Source organism: Perkinsus marinus (assembly GCF_000006405.1).
Source record: "Perkinsus marinus ATCC 50983 genomic scaffold scf_1104296948168, whole genome shotgun sequence".
NCBI classification, from domain to species: domain Eukaryota; phylum Perkinsozoa; order Perkinsida; family Perkinsidae; genus Perkinsus; species Perkinsus marinus.
This window is the reverse complement of record NW_003210279.1, coordinates 66,657-85,700: the sequence shown is the minus strand read 5'-3', so window position 1 is coordinate 85,700 and position 19,044 is coordinate 66,657. Positions and strand designations below refer to the sequence as shown.

At 48.1% G+C, this 19,044-nt stretch overlaps 6 protein-coding genes and 1 non-coding gene across 7 annotated transcripts; 2 read left to right on the top strand and 5 right to left on the bottom strand.

The window, feature by feature from the left end:
* Window positions 1–537: 537 nt before the first annotated feature.
* Window positions 538–4,338, bottom strand: Pmar_PMAR019000 (hypothetical protein; the record flags this gene model as incomplete). The annotated part of the gene is made up of 11 exons (XM_002778780.1): window positions 538–692; window positions 832–980; window positions 1,224–1,295; window positions 1,435–1,585; window positions 1,661–1,749; window positions 1,795–1,901; window positions 1,997–2,136; window positions 3,500–3,682; window positions 3,725–3,819; window positions 3,873–3,959; window positions 4,172–4,338. 11 exons carry the CDS (start codon window positions 4,336–4,338, stop codon window positions 538–540), a joined length of 1,395 nt encoding a protein of 464 aa, XP_002778826.1.
* Window positions 4,339–5,031: 693 nt separating this feature from the next.
* On the top strand, window positions 5,032–5,517 carry Pmar_PMAR018999 (hypothetical protein; the record flags this gene model as incomplete). Its single annotated transcript, XM_002778779.1, has 2 exons — window positions 5,032–5,232; window positions 5,323–5,517. The coding sequence occupies 2 exons, from the start codon at window positions 5,032–5,034 to the stop codon at window positions 5,515–5,517; spliced, it is 396 nt and encodes a 131-aa protein (XP_002778825.1).
* Window positions 5,518–7,540: 2,023 nt separating this feature from the next.
* Window positions 7,541–10,360, bottom strand: Pmar_PMAR018998 (hypothetical protein). Its single transcript, XM_002778778.1, has 14 exons — window positions 10,292–10,360; window positions 10,155–10,244; window positions 9,911–10,065; window positions 9,711–9,857; window positions 9,531–9,667; window positions 9,380–9,486; window positions 9,215–9,330; window positions 9,022–9,166; window positions 8,833–8,958; window positions 8,620–8,792; window positions 8,308–8,461; window positions 8,104–8,265; window positions 7,912–8,051; window positions 7,541–7,858 (listed from the first exon to the last, which is right to left on the bottom strand). Exons 1-13 carry the CDS (start codon window positions 10,336–10,338, stop codon window positions 7,943–7,945), a joined length of 1,668 nt encoding a protein of 555 aa, XP_002778824.1. The 5' UTR covers window positions 10,339–10,360; the 3' UTR covers window positions 7,541–7,858; window positions 7,912–7,942.
* Window positions 10,361–12,724: 2,364 nt separating this feature from the next.
* Window positions 12,725–12,796, bottom strand: Pmar_PMAR018997. The gene has a single exon. It is a non-coding gene; the product is annotated as a tRNA-His (tRNA).
* Window positions 12,797–14,814: 2,018 nt separating this feature from the next.
* Window positions 14,815–15,631, bottom strand: Pmar_PMAR018996 (hypothetical protein; the record flags this gene model as incomplete). Its single annotated transcript, XM_002778777.1, has 2 exons — window positions 14,815–15,492; window positions 15,539–15,631. 2 exons carry the CDS (start codon window positions 15,629–15,631, stop codon window positions 14,815–14,817), a joined length of 771 nt encoding a protein of 256 aa, XP_002778823.1.
* A 1,429-nt stretch (window positions 15,632–17,060) lies between these two features.
* Pmar_PMAR018995 (hypothetical protein) lies at window positions 17,061–17,877 on the bottom strand (the record flags this gene model as incomplete). Its single annotated transcript, XM_002778776.1, has 3 exons — window positions 17,061–17,238; window positions 17,285–17,663; window positions 17,715–17,877. The coding sequence occupies 3 exons, from the start codon at window positions 17,875–17,877 to the stop codon at window positions 17,061–17,063; spliced, it is 720 nt and encodes a 239-aa protein (XP_002778822.1).
* A 661-nt stretch (window positions 17,878–18,538) lies between these two features.
* Pmar_PMAR018994 (hypothetical protein) lies at window positions 18,539–18,700 on the top strand (the record flags this gene model as incomplete). The annotated part of the gene is made up of 1 exon (XM_002778775.1): window positions 18,539–18,700. A coding segment is annotated over one exon (162 nt), but the record flags the coding sequence as incomplete, so codon positions are not given.
* Window positions 18,701–19,044: the final 344 nt, after the last annotated feature.

The following is a 19,044-nucleotide window of genomic DNA, read 5'->3' as shown; positions in this document are numbered from 1 at the left end:
ACAAGTTGCCGGGACTGTAAGAAGCTATCACGTCACTTTTCGCGATACGTGACGCTGCCGAAGTTCACCCGGCTGCCGGTTTATGTGGAGACGGCTGATTCGACGCTGAACTCGCTTGAGTGCGTCGTGCGTCTTTCGCTAGGCGGCGTATGACCAACTGCCGGTAGTCGTCGCTACAATGTGATATGTCACAATGAGGTAAGAGACTGTTCTCTCTGTTCATCCAAGCTTTGGTTCCGCGTAAAAACCTGAAATACCCAGGAGCATCCAATAACTCGCAAGAGGGCTTCGGATCGGAAATGGAAAGAACTCACGATATTGTTTTAGTGTTACTGTGTGGACTGATGCCGAAATGCCACTAAGGAGGCCCCTTAAGGGAGAGTGTATCATCATCACGGCACTTCCTAGTATACCCATCACCATACCAAATGACAAACGGCAAAGCACCAAGCCGGATACCACCAATATGTAGAACACTGGCTTCGACAAAGGGTCCCTAAAAGATACACTCCGTACCCTGTCAATCATGCTTCAACTTCACCTCCACATGAGTAAATCTTGCGCGAAGTCTAAGGAATCGGCGAGAATCCTGAGAGGCCGCTGGAACCGGGCTGCTGTATCCTTAAGCCAGGTAGGGGACAACTGGGTGAAACTACGCACTAAGGCGTTGATCGACTTCTCTTCATCATCGTCTGAAACAAACAAGTAAAACCTGAACGGTCTCAGATGATCATAAGAAACCACCTCGAGTACGCGGAATTGAAGAAATTTTCACATACACTGACAGTTCACCTAGTTCAAACCAACCGTGAGACGAGCATGAGCTATTACCATCCAAAGCGACGAAGGCCATACTGCCATGTCTACTGATGGAGGACTCTTGATCGGAAGCCTTCTTGTAAGCAGACATCATCTTATTACGTCCCATCAAAGCTGCAACTCCCCAGCATAGTGCCGCTGGCCAATACTCCACGAAGCAACTGAGAAAACCCGAGACTGCGTCCGAAGACCGATTAATTCCCCACAGACGCTTTCCCCAGACGGCAGGGAACGAGTACAAAGATACTGTATGACGAACTGGGCCGCGAAGCGGTAATTTCGCGATGCAGTAAAGCTTCAGCGGTCATTTTAACGTAGTAGCGTCGAGAAACCGTCCCGATGTATATTACCAAGCATAAAGATACAGCACCCATACTAAAACAGACTGCCACCAACTATTCCACTCGAATATCGGGTAGAAGAAACCCATGAGTAGACCCTTCAAGGTATCTGTCCATAGTGTCTCCAGGATGTACCTGACAGATAGGTTATCATTCATCGATCCTACTAAAATCTTCGCTAGGCATGAACCGAAATTCAACTCAGATATTCAGCAAGAATCAAGCCCATAGATAAGCGGCGATGAGGTGAGTCCAGTGCTTCATCCATTACTACATGCCAGGGCCATAAAGAGCATTAACATCGAACTTTGGTCTGTCTTTAGGCTGAGCCTCAGCCAGCATATAACGTTTCATATACGCGGCCACCTCCGAGATCACAGTAAAGCTGAATTCAACCTCTAATCGAACAGCACCCGCCGGTTTGCCTGAGATACAAGGAGAGGAACACTTCGTATTGAAAGGCATGTCATTGATACCATGGTATGAAAGAGGCACCCAACCATCGACAGGCTGGTCGTGACGGAGAGTGGACAAGTCGAGGATTCCTCTACCGATCACGTCATCAGACGATGCTACATCCCGATCGAACCTAATTTGCAGTATGCAGGGATCGAACCTTGCTCAACCGTCCTACACTTCCACTTGCAATATTTGACTTGGTGTCTTCAACACCATCGTTGAGCACACGTAGTTCCAGACAGGCTGTAACGTGTGCTTCATGTAGGGTGTTCGCCGAACTATCTGAAAGAGCAAAATGATTCTTAGGATATCTTCGTCTACTGGGGAGTCAAGCCATGACAATTCAGCGCCAATGGTGAAAAGTTGAAGTAGCCTACCTTATCCTTATCCACTGATAACACACAGTAGGGATCAGAACTATACTTTCGGCCAAAGACGTTGGTGTCGGCTGCTCTGAGACCCCTCGCTTCTATGACACGAATGTTTAACAACGCGTAGAGATCCCATCCGAATCGGACTGAAGGCAACAACGCCTAGAGATGCCGTCCGAATCCGAGTGAAGGTTAGAACGCCTAGAGAACCCGTCCGTATCGGACAGCAAGTAAGAATGCCTAGATACACCGTAAGCAGTGTGGCACGTGTTGATACTCATCGAGGTCATTAGGCGAGGATAGGGAACAACAAGAGTCGGATTCTACACTAACACACTTTTTAAGAGATTTTCAAGGTCTAATTCGCTCTCACTAGGGGCAACTATGCCACCCTAAGATATACCATTGTACAAGTATTTCCTCCAGCCGGGGCAACTATGCCACCCTAAGATATACCATTGTACAAGTATTTCCTCCAGCCGAGGCAACTGTGCCACGTCAACATATGCATTAGTATAAGTAAATCCTCCAGCCGGGGCAACTATGCCACGTCAACATATGCATCAGTACAAGTAATTCCTCCAGCCGGGGCAACTATGCCACGTCAACATATGCATTAGTACAAGTAAATCCTCCAGCCGGGGCAACTATGCCACGTCAACATATGCATTAGTACAAGTAAATCCTCCAGCCGGGGCAACTATGCCACGTCAACATATGCATTAGTACAAGTAAATCCTCCAGCCGGGGCAACTATGCCACGTCAACATATGCATCAGTACAAGTAATTCCTCCAGCCGGGGCAACTATGCCACGTCAACATATGCATTAGTACAAGTAAATCCTCCAGCCGGGGCAACTATGCCACGTCAACATATGCATTAGTACAAGTAAATTCTCCAGCCGGGGCAACTATGCCACGTCAACATATGCATTAGTACAAGTAATTCCTCCAGCCGGGGCAGCTATGCCACGTCGACATATGCATTAGTACAAGTAATTCCTCCAGCCGGGGCAACTATGCCACGTCAACATATGCATTAGTACAAGTAATTCCTCCAGTCGGGGCAACTATGCCACGTCAACATATGCATTAGTACAAGTAAATCCCCCAGCCGGGGCAACTATGCCACGTCAACATATGCATTAGTACAAGTAATTCCCCCGCCCGGGGCAACTATGCCACGTCAACATATGCATGAGTACAAGTAATTCCTCCAGCCGGGGCAACTATGCCACTAATTAATTCTATCGGCAACACCCAAGTAACTCTACTTTCGACGACATGTGGAACCCAGTCAGCCTATCCCGGAACTTTTGTTTGGCCCCCACGCGAACGATTAACGGAGAGCTTGTGTCCTAGGGTGGCATAGCCGCCCCAAACGCCGTTTGGCAAACAGGGGAATCGAGATCGATAAATGCGCTACGAGAGTATCTCCGATGTCCACTTCACTAAACTGTACCCATCATGTAGCAAGCATGGATCCACTACTACCCATAGTACACTACCTGTTGGGTCATGAGGGTCTATGTACTTCTGTCCATCAGACATGACCTTTGCCTGCCTCCAGATACTTGGTAGTTTTCTAGGCTGATAAGCTAGTGTAGCCTGAACCACCGGTATATCGGTCACCGCTGTGCTCGGTGGATCACTGCACGACGAGATCCCTGATGCTGGGATGATTTTCGAGTCTAAATAGTGAGATAGCGCTCGATATTCGCTCGATACTCTACCTTGATCGGGTGCCGAGGCCAAAGATCCCGACACCGCCGAAAAGGAACGGCTTTCCAATAGCTTGGAGTTACTTATCTCCTCCCCCTTGAAACATCTGCTACGAGCAACTTAGGCAAGAGAAAATCGGGCTTAGCAATGAGATATTACCTCTTGCAAATTTTCGGACCAATAAACCTTCCAGTCTCCAAACAGTTATGACACACGATATTGTTACATTTAGAGCAACGGTAGGCTCTGAGAAAAATAATCAACACCTTCAACACACCATCACGGAATCGGGAAGACTATCCCCCGAAGTCTATATATGTCAAAGACATAATGCCACCCAAAGAGTAACCCAACCTATCATATATCGATGAGGGCGCGCGTCAGGGATCAACCCTCTCGCCCATAGAGATAATATGATAGTTTCGAGACTCCTTTAGGTTTTTCCCCTTTCTCAGTACCTCCTGAATCTCCCTATACGACCCCTGCAATGATTGCAGAAGTTGTCGTTATTTTCGACCCATTTATCAAGTGCAATCCCTTGAAAGTCCTTGGTACTGAGCCGCACGAGATCGTTCTTCTTATCATCATTCTCGACTTTGTTTGTTGTTGTTGATGAACTACCCATGAAAAAAACAACTGGCAGTACGAGAAAGATGAAGAGCGGCAGAGAATATTGATGCTCGATAACGTGAGCGCAGCAGATAAAGTCTGCTCCTCGCAGCGTACAGATGTCTCCTTAGTGCTTGCGTACTCTAATGAGAACATTAAATACATCACGTTGGACGTTAGTAGCTCTCAAGTCTGTAGCCGACTTGGGCCAAGAACACCTTAAAGGTGTTCTTGGCTTTATCCAAGGTGCGCGCCATGCACTCATGAGTGCGTTCATGATAGCTGAGGTGGCGCCAGAGTGCGGGGATCGTGTGCGGTAGTGCACTCGACTAGTGCGCACTTGAGGTGCGACGCACCTGGTGCGTGGGGTGCACTGCACGCATACGCACACGGATCCAGTTTGCTAGCAGCTAGACTATATTAATGCATCCCAAGAAGTTCTAGGCGAGAACCCCTTATATCTTCCTCTCAAGGTCGCAGTCGCAACATGAGAGTCAATAAGGTTGTTCAAACCCTTGCGAACTTTCTATATAAGTCCTACAGTTAATGAGCTTAGCATCGATCGTCTTTGCGCGCGAGAACCTTGTGCCGCGCATAGTAGAAAGCGCATGCGTGCAGCATGCACTAGGCAAGTCTTTTGAGTGCCACCATTTAGATGTACCTCATTGGATGCGCCTTTAGTGTCAGCTAGCGTTTTCAACTTTGCAGCATGCAGAACATCAAAGAGTACTTCGAGAACATGAAGTCTAAGGGTGGTTCATCGTCCTCGTCCTCTCAACCTGTCCCTGAAAGTCCCATTCCGGCTCATGTTGAACTCCCTACTAATCTAGAGTCTACTTCCACTGGGGATGCTCAGCCGGTCATAGATGCCATTGAGCCCGGAGATCAGCCAGATCAAAAACGGAGAAAGGTTACTACATTCAGATCTGAGCACCAGGATTGGTTGATTGAAACTCCCGAAGGCTTCTACTGCCGCATATGCCGCCCGGCCTTTTTGCAGGGGGACTCTGTGGTTGCTGATTTTTCCACCAAGCCTTTTGTTGGCCGGCTAGTAACCAAGACTCAGCAGCCGGGGCGTAAGGCTGCTAGTCATGCGAACGATCCGGCCCATAAAGCCCTTGTCACACGTGCCGACGTTGCCGCTGGCACTGGGCATTATAGGAAATTCCTATTAGGAATGCTGGTGAGCTTATGAGGGCAGTCGCGTCAAAGACAAAGCTCGACCAGTTGAGTACCGAGAAAGAGGGTATGAAGCTGTACATTGAGGCTCTATTCTACTTGGTTAAGGAAGAGATTCCTCATACCACGAAGTACCCTACTCTTTTGGACCTTCTCTATCGGGTGTGCCCAAGACTAGCGACCTTCGCGGCAACAAGGCCTCTCAATGCCACCTACCGGTCCACTACAACAAGCACCGATGTTATAGACTCCATTAACTTTACTATCGATCATCGTGCTTCTGTTTCGATAGCAACCTCGATATATGGAAAGATCTTACAAAATTGGGGGTCGAATGTAAAGTTCGTGCATTGTAGGGCCCATCGTCTGCAACTAGTGGCTCGCACTGTTGCTCGCGGCCCACATCCTATGGTGAGCGATTGCCTTGATAGTATTCAATCACTGTATTCCCTCTTTTCTAAGTCAAATAAGAAGTTGAGCATGCTCAAGGCAGCGTCAGCTGAGTTGAGAGAACCCCACGAGCGGTACAAAGGTCTGATAGAGGTGGCAGCAACCAGATGGCTATCGACGGCCAATGCCGTTGAAAGACTTATTCAGGTACCGCTACGCAACAGTGGAACTCTACTACTACTACTACTACTACTACTACTACTACTACTACTACTACTACTCTTGTAGGTATTGCCAATCGTGCTACGTACTCTCGACAAGATATCCCATGATCGGGGTTTTTTGCGAGAAGATAGGAGCCGCTGTAAGGGTCTCATCAAGGTCTTCACTGATAAGATGAATATTCAGCTTTTGATCGTCCTTCGCCACGTACTAGGAGGGATGGCAGAAGTGTCCGCGAAGTTTCAGTCCACGGGAGTCTCATATAGTAGTGCCATAAATATCACCACCAACCTGATAACTTTCATAGCGGAGCTTGACAGTCCGGATGCACTAGAAGGACTGATCAAGGACCAGTACCTCGACCTATCCCACAAGATAGAAGTGAGAGCATCGAACGCTCGCCGCAGCTGTGTGTCTGATCCCTCCCTATTTCAAGTGGTTTCCCCATACCTTGGTGACTTGGTAGCAGAGCTTCGATCCCGATTTCAGGAGGATGTCCTCTTTTTGATGACCCTTGGGCGATTTGATGCTCCCAGCTGGACCGAAGCAACCGCAGCGTTGGTTGCAGTGAAATTGGATGGGGCATCTTGCTCCTGGAAACAGGCTCTGGTTAAGGAGGTTGAGTTCGTGAAAAGACAACTTGCTATGGAGTCTATTCCTGAGGATTGCGATTTCCATAAAGCGTTCCTCGGCAATCCTCGACTTGTTTCCCTCTTTCCGCGTCATTGCAAGATCTGTGCTATTGTCATGTGTTTACCTTCTTCCACCGCCTCTGTGGAGCGCTGCTTCAGCTCAACAACTAGGTTAGCCAGTGATCGCAGGCCGCTCTCTGGCGAAATCTTGAGCCAGTTGATGCGTGCAACTTGCACGCATCATCTTGCAACGTGCAACTTGCACGGTGCAAGCCTGCAAGGTCCACCGTTACCAAGCCTAGACGCGGCACCGGCCGCTGTAGCTGACTACGAGAGCTTCATAGAGGAAGTGTGGGAACATTGGGTACAAAAAAATAGCAAGCGCATATCCACCTCGTCTTAGTCACTAAGACTTAGTGGCCTTATCAGTCACAAGGTGTCATTAGTTATGATACAAACTTAATAATTTTCCACGATTACGACTTTAATTTCTGGACTGCCCAGGGATCAATGTTTCGCTCGTTAATGGCACTCAGTGACTCGCCGAGTGGCACTCGGCGAGTGCACGATGAAATGGAGGGCTAAGTGCAAGTGCGTCAATGAAAAGGTCTAGATAAAGCCCTGACACCTTTCCTCACATCTCTCCAGATAACGTTGAATGATGTTCACGCAAGGGAACAAAGATTGATATTAACCGCAGTCATGAAACTCCAAAACTCCATCCGCTCTCCCATCTCTAGGACAACTCAACATGAATAGAATCAGATACTCTGCAGGCAATCGTCGCACAGATTATGCGCTATAGTATGATAATCAGTAAGTCGTGAGTAACGGAGTTACCTCATGACACACACGAACCGAGTAGGAACGAGATCAGTATATATGACTAAATGAGTAACAATATCGAGAGAAGGAAATAGAATGAGCAATTACTCAGCAGCCTGATAGCTGCAACAACGACCGTTGTTTACTGTATTTAACCTCAAGGGCGACCTGGCTCCTACTGAGTGCAGCATAGTAGTGATGATGCAATAACTCGAAGATTAACGAGAAATGCCAACACTGGGTCGACGACTTGCTCCGGCTCGAAATTTTCCAATGAAAATACCAAGCCTGTCATTGAAACAATGCTATGAGAGCAAACTTCATCCAGTTCGACAACTCACCAGAGCTAGTATAAGATCTTCGTTATCACATTTACTTCTGCTGTTTTCTCTGTTTCTTAGCTGCCTGCTTCCTGAACTCCTCAGACATATGGAATTCCTCCATAGCATCCAGCAGGCCAACATCACCAGTAGGTGTAGGCCTGATAATATCACCGTTATTCCAAAAGGCTACTCAAATCTAAAGCCACCTACCGAGCCGCCGCCTTAGCCAGGCCAATACTAAGCCCCTTCAATGGGGAGTTGGCGCAGATAATACCAACACCAGCGGCCATTACGACAATCCAGAATGGGATGAAGCAAAGGACGACGCCGGCCACCCACAATGCATAGCAAATGGGCTTCGACAGCTTATGTCTGAGACGAAACTGAATGGTGCTGAATAGAGAGTGTGCTCACCTCCAGAGAATGATCTCTCTCGTTTCTGTGACGATATCAGCGAGTTGCCTTACAAGAGGCTGGAAGCCGGCTGCTAGGTCCTTCACCCAACCAGGAGAGAGTCTAGTGAAAGTCTTAATGAGACCATTGAATGACTGCTCTTGAGGTTCGTTGCCTAAGAATAAAACAATCGACTGGACGAACCTCCCCAAGTGAAAAATACTAAATAATCATCAACGGAAAGTCCTAATTCCTATACAGTGAAATAAAAAGGGACTCTGCGAAATACGTACAAACTTTCGAACGGTAGTAGTTGACAGACTCCATCATTACTGTCGTCTTTATCATCATCGGAGTCCTCCAATATCAGCTTCCCCGATGCATCGATTGTCGAGGAAAGTGTCTTATTCTGCATGAAGCGATCATAGCCCTTGAGCACTTTGTTACGGATCATGGCAACTGCCAGAGCCCAACAGGCGAAGGCTGGCCAGTAGGCCGCGTAGTAACTGATGGAAAAGCTGTAAAACAGCAAGCGAAAATTCTTACCTTGCATATATGAATCCTACGAGAACTATCGTGGAGAGAAGCCAGTTCTCCCACATTAATATTGGCAGAACATGATCCTTCAACACTGGCTGAAGAGTGTCAAACCACAACACTTGTGCCATGAACCTGATCGACGGACGACAAGAGGCCATATAATTGACAACAGGAAAGTTGCATAAACTGTCTTACATGCCAGGGCCATAAAGTGCGTTGATGTCGAACTTCGGCTTGGGTTTAGGTCTCGGTACCATGGCCTCTTGCACAAAGGCAATCCTCTCAGAGGAAGGTGTATACATAATCATCAACTCTAAATGGATAGCACCAGCGGGTTTGCCTGAGAGGCGGAGAAATCAATGCAGGAGGAATAAAAATTTGATACTACCATCCTCCCCAACCAAAGGGAGCCAGCCGTTAGTCGGCTCGCCAGGGATGAGGTTAGTGAGATCTATGTAGGCTGTACCCAAGAGATCATCATCAGAAGCCATATCGTAATCAAACCTACCGTAAATCGCTCAACTCTCTAGTGGTCTATGGACAATAGTCTTACACTTGTACTTCCATCTTCTGGCAGGGGACATCCACCACCATAGTGGTACACTCAAAGTTCCACACTGGAGATAGAGTCTGCTTACATATCTTGGTCTTTCTGGTCACCTAAGGGGGGACACTAATAGTTGTATAAGGCGATACGATCCTACATTGTCTTCCAGCAGGGTAAGGACCGTGTAAGGATCAGAGGAGTTGGAGCTGATGACGTTGATATCAGCAGCCGGAAGACCAGAGGCTTCGATAACCTTCACGTTCAAGAGGGCGTACAGATCCCAGCCGAATTTCACTGATAGGAAATCGTGCATACTTTGTGACAGGAAGGTGCTTACTTGTAGTATCATTCATGTCGAGCATTCCCCCCTGATTGGCATCGAAGGTCGACCCGACTCTCAGCATGTTGCCAATTTTACTGTTCTGAGCAGCCGCCTTACGGGCCTCTTCAACCCGCTTCTTCCTGGCATCTTCGGCAGCAGAATCTGATAGGAAAACCGTAAGGAGACCGGTATAAAACTTCCTCAATAAAACTCACCAAGTCCCTCAGCCTCTTGTGGCGTACTAGCCGTTGTTGTCTGCGGTGAGCCCCCTTGACGTTGTGCAGTAGTAGTAGTAGGAGAAGTAGCAGCAACTGGCCTGTTCACGGCGTTCTTCTGTGGGCTGGTAGCTTGGTCCGGCAAGAGGCCACAGCTGAGATTAGATAGCCACGTGGGTACTGTCATTAGGTATGAAATAATAATAACAACAATAACCCGATCTTCAAACACTGTTTTTCTTACCATCTTTTGCACTTCTTAGTGCCGATCAATTTGCCCGAGGCTAGACAGTCCTTACAGACCTCCGTTTCGCACAGTTTACACGTATAGGACCTACAGCTTCCTCGACGATCACCAGTGCTCATCACAAAACCGCGTACTTCCCTTCGATTGGCTTCCCACAATTAGAGCATATCGTTTCCGACATTATTTCGTATGAATAAACTTAATATAAAACTCAATAGGAGCTCCTATGGCCTCGTCTCCACACCGACACAATAGAAATATAGCGCCACGCCCGCCGTATTCCGCCTCGCTGTATTGCTGACTAGTGAGAAAAATTTCGGAATGTAAAATTTTCGAAGATTTTCCTTTGCTCGTGGGGGAAGCGGTTCGAGGTTTCGGAAAGTGTCTCGGAATCTGAGATAATATTGATATCATAACAGTCTTCGAGTTAGAATCTTCTAGCTTTAGCAGTGCGATGGAAGATTCTGACCACTCACCACAATTTGTCTAATTTTCGTTTAGTCGACATAATCGCGCACGCCCTGTCTCCGGAAAAGCTCGTGTCGCGTTGCGTACGATAGCGAATTAATTGACCAATATGTTCTATTAGAAAGTTAACATCGTCGTTGAGACAGATCGTCCCGCATCTAGTCCGAATACAGGAACTCCAAGGCTCAATGTTTGCACCTCTTACTGAGGTCAGGTAGAGGGGCTTTTCGGCCGGCTTGGAGGTAATCCCCCTACTCGGCAGTCGACATGCATAGGGTGAAGGAGTCCCTCGATCGATCCCCTTACAGTGCTGCCAGTCGGGGGAAAAGGTGTGGTATTTGAGAGTATGGGTGATGCTCGAGGTTATATTTTGAACCCTAGAGCATATTATCATCGAGGAATAAATACTCGTGCGAATGCAAAGACTGTAGCCCTGTATATTGCTCATTACAACATGCGGATCTGAATTGTCGTGTTGGTCATACGAAAACGTGTGAACCAAACTTGGACAGCGTTAGTCTCTCGCCAGATTGAACTGAATATCTCAGAGAATGAAAATCTGAGTGCCGTATGATCTCTCATATAAAGTTTAGCCTCTCAAACCGAACTGATCATCGTAAAACTGAGGCTGTCCCCCCAAAAGCGAGAGATCGATAATGAAAAAGGCGTTCATGATCAATAACATGTGGGCGCGTGCGACGAGCATCCCTTGCACGCACACGCTGTCTAAAGGCGCCTATCTCTGACAGATAGTATAAGTAGAGTCATCACTTTCTCATGAGCCTCATATATGAGGGAGGACATCAAAATTCCCACCGTTATTCGTCGTTGAAAGACCATGCCTGGGATGGGTGTCATAGAAATTCTGTTGCCGAGTCGAATATGAGTTTCGGCGAGATAGTCCTCGAGATCCAATAGAGTCGAATGGGACCATGGCATGCGACTCATCTCAGGGTAATCAGCGGACATGGGAGGTCTGATGGTGTCGTCCAAGTGATTGACAAAAATTCTCAAGGACAAACTCGTGCTCAGTTATTACGGTTCGGACAGGCAAAAAGAGGTTCTACGAGGAGTGGTATCGTCGGTATTAGAAGCATCATATGGATTTAATGGTTGATTTTGATCGGATAAAGCGTCCATTCCGGCCACTACAGTGTCGACTTCTGAGTAGTTGATCTCGTGATGGTCCTCAAGTTCACATGTATTTTCTTCTGTCGCTGAGGTCGACTTTGGATTATGAAAAAAGCTCAACGGGTTGATGCTTTATCGCTGTCGTTTCTGCGAGCCCTGTTAGTGTTTTGCATTTCCCTTGTCGAATGAGCCCGGCGCACTTCCCAGATGAGAATGAGTACTCAGACAAGTACATGGATGATACCTACGAGTACCGTCATGTTATACTCAGCAAGCCCACGTATAGAGTAAGGGAGCTCCCTAGGGCTTAGCTAAGCTCATGTATAGATGCTACAGCGGTCGGTCCGTGGGTACTCTGCGTCAACTATATTAGAGGAAAACGAATGGAGATCTGTGGGTGTTACACAATCTCGGGGTTGGGTACACTACGCTACGCACAAACCAGAGCCCAATATCCTCCTATTTCGCCGGCCTTTGGGGACAAACCCGTTGTAAGTTTAGAAATGAACGCAATGGGGGTCCTTGAACCAGCTGCTGATATTGTAGATGCCTCAAAGGGGACTGTCTGTTTTAGGACTGGCAAAGTTGAGATGGTACCGCCCAGTCTGAGACGGGGCTTCTGATCAGCCAGAGTTGAACTAAGCTTTGCATGCGGGACCAGCGTTGGGTCAAATTGGTATGGCTCACCGATCAGGGTGGGAACAATTAACTAGTAGTTTGATAGAAGTTTCTTGTGCTGGAAATTGATGATGTTCAGTGTTGAAGTGGTCTTCGTCCGTTGAGTAAAGGTTAGTGTGTTGTGGTGACCTGTGCAGCTATCTTCCTGCTAAGACGTTGCTCTCGTGGACGGGTACTGTCAGAGATTCTAACTCAGCTGTATTAATGATTCATGGAGATGAAAAGGATATAATAGATGCACTTGAGATATAGCAGTGGAGTGCAAGTGTTTATACAATTTGAAGAATAAAAGTCACTACCCGGATTTGAACCGGGGTTGTCACGGCCACAACGTGACGTCCTAACCACTAGACGATAGCGACTTGGATGGAAACTTTGATTGACGTGCTCATGCGTGCAAATACCGTGCTATATGCCCACTCAAGCGTTTCAGGTACGCAAGAACATCTGTTGGGTACTCGTCTGAGACATTCTTTGTATGACCAGAATTTTCGAACAGTGGGATACTCCAACAGCGGGTATGTCTAATGAATGATTCAACAATGCTACCGCAACTCGGCTCGTGAACTACAATTTGTTCACATCACATCAAGTCTGGACCAGTTTCACACTACCATCTGATAGTCGAGTCGACTAGATGCCGAATAGACACTGTCGACTGAGTCGACAGCGACTATTCGAAACTTGCTGGTTACTTCAACTTCCTCGATTCATCAGGGAACGGAATCTTGCTATGTGCCCGATGAAGCGGCTGGCAGTTAGAGAATTATTAAGATGGGTGAAACCGCACTGCTCGGCATGCATCTTGCATCTCGTCGTCAGCATACGCTTATATTCCCCATGAAACCTCCCGGTAACGGGCGGGATGTTTGTTCTGGGGGAAACGTCAATGAATTGTTCACTTTCAAGTAAGTGAACGGCTCGCGTTCCTTCATGGCTACCTTAAAGCCGTATCAGTTGCTTTATGCACTTCCACGACACGCCATGGCCGACTGTTGAGCATCCTTCGTATATGCCGACATCATCGCTTTCGGTGGGCCACGGATTTGGTAGAGTACGCATCGATCCTACTGAGACTGGCTACCTTGCCCAGGAGGCCTTGGCAAAATTGAGGACCGCCGCAGTGAGCAACACTGATGACTTCTGCGCTTGTTACACACTGCGCTCATTAGATTCTGATCAAGCAGGCCGGAATGCAGGCTACAGCCATGAACCAGCAAATAGCGACTGCAGTAAGGCAGGGGGAAATGGCAGCTCACGCGGCGAGGGCTCAGGTCGGGAGAGGCGCCGACTGGAGATCTCTCAATTGGTGTAGCGCTTCAGGTGGCGGAGCACATTGGCGCGACTAGTCCCGGAGATGCGGGATGGTATGTTGAGAGGCTTTCAAGGTGTTGTGCGTATGTCTTCAACGAAACGTGTTTGCATAGAGCAATCGTATCCTTACTCAACATATATTAGAAAATGATTTGTGCCGTTAGTTATACTATTTGCAAACTGATGCGCTTGACGATCACAGTTCTTTCAAGGCAATTTCCATGGCAATTTTGTCCCGATCGCGGTGTGATGTCGCAATAGTACTCCGTTGTTGTCGTAGTGCGCTACCACCAGAGGAACTCAGAGATTTTCTGAGGGCTCACAACACACTGCCGTTCGACTGGTCGCTCCCTCCACCTACTAGTGGCCACACTCCTGCGGTTGGCGTTACGCACGTCAAGTCGGATTATGCACCCACTGCTGTCGCTCGTCATTTCCATCATCATCAACACCAGCATCACCATTCGCATCACCATAAACATGCTCTGATGTGATACATTTCTCATAAGGTGTGTTGTGTTTACGAGTGACCAGCCCAGAACGGATTTTCACAATAAAGCCAACACGTCAGGAGACGGTTCACACAGCGTAATTCTCCATCACATATGCTCGGAGTCGATAGTGTTGCATTATAACTCCCACCCGCGGCAAGTTATGTGGGACAGGAGCAGAGTTCACTGTAGGCCATTTTCAATTTTCCGCGCGGAAAATGGTATACTTTGTCGTGAAGGTGAAAACGGAAAATCCCTACCCCGTGACAGGATCGCGGAATATTAGAATGTGTTCGCTTATGGGGTTGACTCTGTTATGTATTTAATGTAGCTCATCGTTAACGCTAGTGGGACTCGTGATTGACAACGAGAGAAATATTCGTGGGAAAAGTTTTGTTCCGACAGGCGGAGCCTTCGCCACGGAGGTACCTTGACACCGCTGACGACCAAAAAAAGATGATGAGTCAGCGGCGCTGACTGTTCGCACACCACGAGTTCATATGCTAAGACCCAAGGCTTGCTTATCGAGCTCAACGCTTGGGCCTGAAAGCCCTTAAACAATACAAATAGCTCACTTACTCCCCGTCGCTTTCTTCCAAAACGAGATACCCAGATTGCAGCATAAGGTTATATTCATGCTCCTCGTCAATAGGGTCACATTCCTCGTCGGTGTTCCCTTCGAAAAGTACATCGTCGTAAACGAAGTCTTCCTCATCCGAAGAGCTAGCTACTGGTATACCGTCCCTATTCCTTTTGGTTACCCTTTTAGCAGCTACCTTCTTACGACGAGGCTTGATTGTTGACCACAATTTCACCACCTCCTCGCAGGCGGGGGTCGCGTTTATGGACAGCGACATAGCGGCACCTTGCAGTCTATTCCTAGTTTTCGAGCGGATGCGCTGCAAAGCGCTGAACCCGCGTTCAGCTTCGCAGGAGTCAACCGCCACGGACGACTCGATTTCCAATACCAGTCTGTAGATCTTCAGCTGCCTGTCGTCAGGCTTCTCTTTGAGCTCTATATCAAGAAGGAGCTGCTCATCATAAATCCTTCTCACATGGGACTGCCAAGAGAGACGACGGTTGGTTTTGTTGAATGCTGTGACGGAATCCTCCTCGGAGCAGCCATAGTGCCTCGAATGGATTGACAAGTGGCTATGCGCGGCCCTGTTGATCAGCTTTTTCGAAAAAACGCTACCAGCCAGAGGGTTACCAGCAGCCTCAGAATCCGGATTCAAGAGCCTGAAGGCGTGTACCTGACATGTGAAGCCATGTCAGCCACCCAAGAGACACAGGTTGTACCTGTGCCTCTTGGGCGGTTGACATGGCTGGGATGCGTGTACGCAAGCGCTTGCGCATGAACACGGCGAATTTTTTGGCAGCATCAGACTCCATGTCGTCGATTAAGTCGCCTAGCGAAGCATCCGCACGTTGATAGTGCAAAAATACTTCCAAAATTTCATATTGGCTTTCTGTAGCCTAATCGAGAGTAAGTAAACTATTCGCATGGTATCCAACAGTGTTGGACCAACACTCCCTCGAAGTCGTTTGACTGCTCATCGAGCATTCGAAGAATAACAGCAGCTTCATTGGAGAACCGACGTGACAAATTCGATGTGAGAAATTCCAGGACTGCGTGTCTTCCGGGGCCCGGAATCCGGGCCACAGAGATCTCATGGCCGAATGTCGAGAGAGCCACCTTGTCTCGCACCACGATCTCGGCATATACAATTGCTCGTACTGTTTGGAAATATTAATCAGCTCCTCGCGATTCGAAGTTGATCTGTTGAAAAAGAGATAGCTGTTCCTTACGCAAGCTTCCACGTCTGCTGCTACACGTAGGACATCACCATCTGTACAGGTCTTGGCGTCGAATACGTCGCCCGTGGCGAGGTTTACCTTATGCACTATACAGTGCTCTTTTTTCAAAGGGGCGCCTCGCCAGTTTTCCAGTAAGACACCCGCACCAAACTTAGCTCCCACCACAGCTGATGCCCCATCCGATGTGACCGAGATAAGATGCTCCTTCGGCAACTGTAAAGACTCTAGCAAGCCCACAGCAGCATTCTTTATGGCTTCACCTGTTTCATCACCGTGCATATCTCGGAGACCGACATATGTGTCTGACCCCTCGATTTGATGTAGAGAATGATTTGTTTGGTGACCGAGATATCGGTTGATTCGTCTACTATTATGCCAAATTTATGGTCACTAAGTCAGACCTTAATATCCGCCAACTGTATGGAATGTGCCGCTTGGATGAATTGCCAACCATAATTAACAGAGCGCCAGTGCTTGGTGACCTTGAGCCCATGTTTCTCAGCCCATTGTAAGAAAAGCTTCGGATTTGAGGATCGCGACCTCTTTGATAGCCAAAGTGAGTGCTAGGTCGGCCGAGGGATTAACAAGGAGGAGTTCTTCGGCCATGCGACTAGCCTCAATAGCCTCATTTTTTGCAATTATCTGCTTGAAGGCTACGTGTACAGGGAGCTGCTTGAACGCTTGCCATTCTGGATGGCCTTCTCATGATCGGTCAGATCCGATTTCTTGAACCTCGATGCATACAGTGAGGAAACCTAGGGGAGTGTAATAATCGGAGAATTACAGTGAACCCTGGACAGGAGTCAGGGAGTCACCAACTCGGGGATCTCTTTTTCGGGCGGCGAGTTTTGAGTTACGACTATAATTTATAGTCAATGTGTGTTGTTGAAGCGCTTGTGATGGCTAAGGAAATTTTTATAGCTCCTATCCCTACTGTGTCCAGAGCTCTGTCCCTATTCGCTTGTTCGTTGCTGTGAACCCGAAAAACGAAACATTGGAGGCATCAAGTACTGTTGTCGGCAAATTCACATACGCTGTTCAATGGGACCAAATACTCCTGTAAACCATCCATACTCTTGCTGATCACCGACGCTTTCCCCTGACGGGCGTGTCGAGACTTGAGCGAAACTACAGCCCCCACAGGAAGATCGTGCACCGAGGGTAGAACGACCTCGAGGTTCCTGAAAGGGAATACGATACCTCTCGAGAGATAGGGTAATGCCTTACCTGCCAGGCGACTTGCTCACCACCGTCTCGACTTGTCGTATTTCGATGGAAGCATTAGCACCAGAAGCGATGATCTTGCCCGTGCAGACGTCCTTAGCGCACTCCTTGACAACCATTTTCTGGCGGAAGTGTTCAGATGCCTTGTCTCGCACACGAACAACTAGGCCTGGTTTCACCCAATTGTATTCTTTTGTGAGATCTACCACGACATCAGGCGACTCCCCTCGCCGATGATCAGTAGAGGCGCCGGAATCTCCTCGTGATGGAGGAATGTAGCGGCGCTTTTTACAGCTGGGCTGAGGACTTCCACCTGATCTCCGTTCTCGAAGCTCGCGTGCTTTCAGATCAAAGGCAGTTTCAGCAGCAGTGCGTTTCAAATCTGACGAGTATAACGTCAAAATGAGCAAGAACTTTATATGAGATTTGCTACCAGCTGCGGCGGCTTTGAGATCTCGATGATTGGTAGTGGAAATGCTACGTTGGAGGAACTCAGTATTGACCGGAATTCTCCCCTCCTTTTTGGAAGCGTCACGACGGCGCGCCTCAGCCTCCTGGATTAAAAGCCCAGCAATCCATCGGTCATCTTCCCCCATTGTCAACTACTGAAAGGGTCTCTCCAGGAAGGGCCGTATTTGTGACTCGTTGATCCGACACTGCAAAACACAAAGCGTTGATAAACAAACAGTCATTCATCGCAAAGGGGCGACTGATAGAATGCTGGTTGGTAAGAAATCAGTCCGAAAATCATGGCGGCACGCCTCTGACATCAATAACTGGCAGACTAGAATCGTGCAAAGATTGATAATTTTTTCTCCTTCGCATAGCGCTGTGTGGTATCGTTTCATGATATCAAGCCAGGAGGAAGGGTGTGAGCTACGTCGATCTCACCGTCGCTACATCCACAGCTGATCGTGTCAGAAGTAGGCGAATAAGATAGCGATACACACGCCACATGGTTGGCGTCATCTAGCACTATCCGAGAGATTCGACGGCATTCAGGCTGCGAATCAGGCATTGCAGGATTCGTCACGAGAGACGAATGAGTGAGCCCGGGCTCTTCTAGGTGACCACTAAGTTTTTTCATCCTGCAGACCTAGTGTGATGATCTTAGATAGGTGACGAGTGGTTGTCACATTGTCCAAAAGGTGCCTAATTTGACGTCTCGTCGTCCAACCAAGTGTTTTGAGCGTACTGCATACCAGTTATCGCCCGGATGCGTCGCGAAGTCCGCGACCTCAGCAGGCTGGACATGAGTCCCGCCGCCCCAGCATCATCCGGAGGAATGATGCGACCAGCGGTCTTGGGCATTTCTATTTCGAGGCAAATTTCGGGAAAGATACTACGACGAAGAGAAATGAAGCTTTATGGAACCCACCTACTGCTGTTGCCAAAGCGATCTACCGAGATGACAGAGTGGTACACGAGGAGAACTCCAAAGAAACGCCTCGAGGCTCCTAATCTAGTTGAGACAGTGCACACAGAGGAGTTGGGTTGACGGCGAAAACTACCGGTTCCAACCACTCACTGAGTGCCACTTGAGGGAGATCTCCATTGGTTAGTCGAGGCAGCGCACCTGAGGATCTTCGGGAGGGCTGACATGCTAGGCTTGAGTCTGGAAGAATGCCGATGGTGCTTGCCTGAAAACGAATATAACGCTCAGTAAAACATAAACAAGAGGAATCGTTATTGGTGCTAATCGGTTAAGAGATAGGAAACACCAACATAAGCTCGGCATAACTAGGGACGTACTAGGGACAAGT

Excerpts from the sequence above, each read along its gene's own strand:
- Pmar_PMAR018998 (XM_002778778.1), bottom strand. The coding sequence starts at position 10,338 with ATGTCGGAAACGATATGCTCTAATTGTGGGAAGCCAATCGAAGGGAA. Across the intron at positions 9,331-9,379 it reads CAGAAGATGGAAGTACAAGT|GTTTGATTACGATATGGCTT; the intron begins GTAAGACTATTG and ends GATTTACGGTAG. Across the intron at positions 8,052-8,103 it reads CTGGCTAAGGCGGCGGCTCG|GCCTACACCTACTGGTGATG; the intron begins GTAGGTGGCTTT and ends TGATATTATCAG.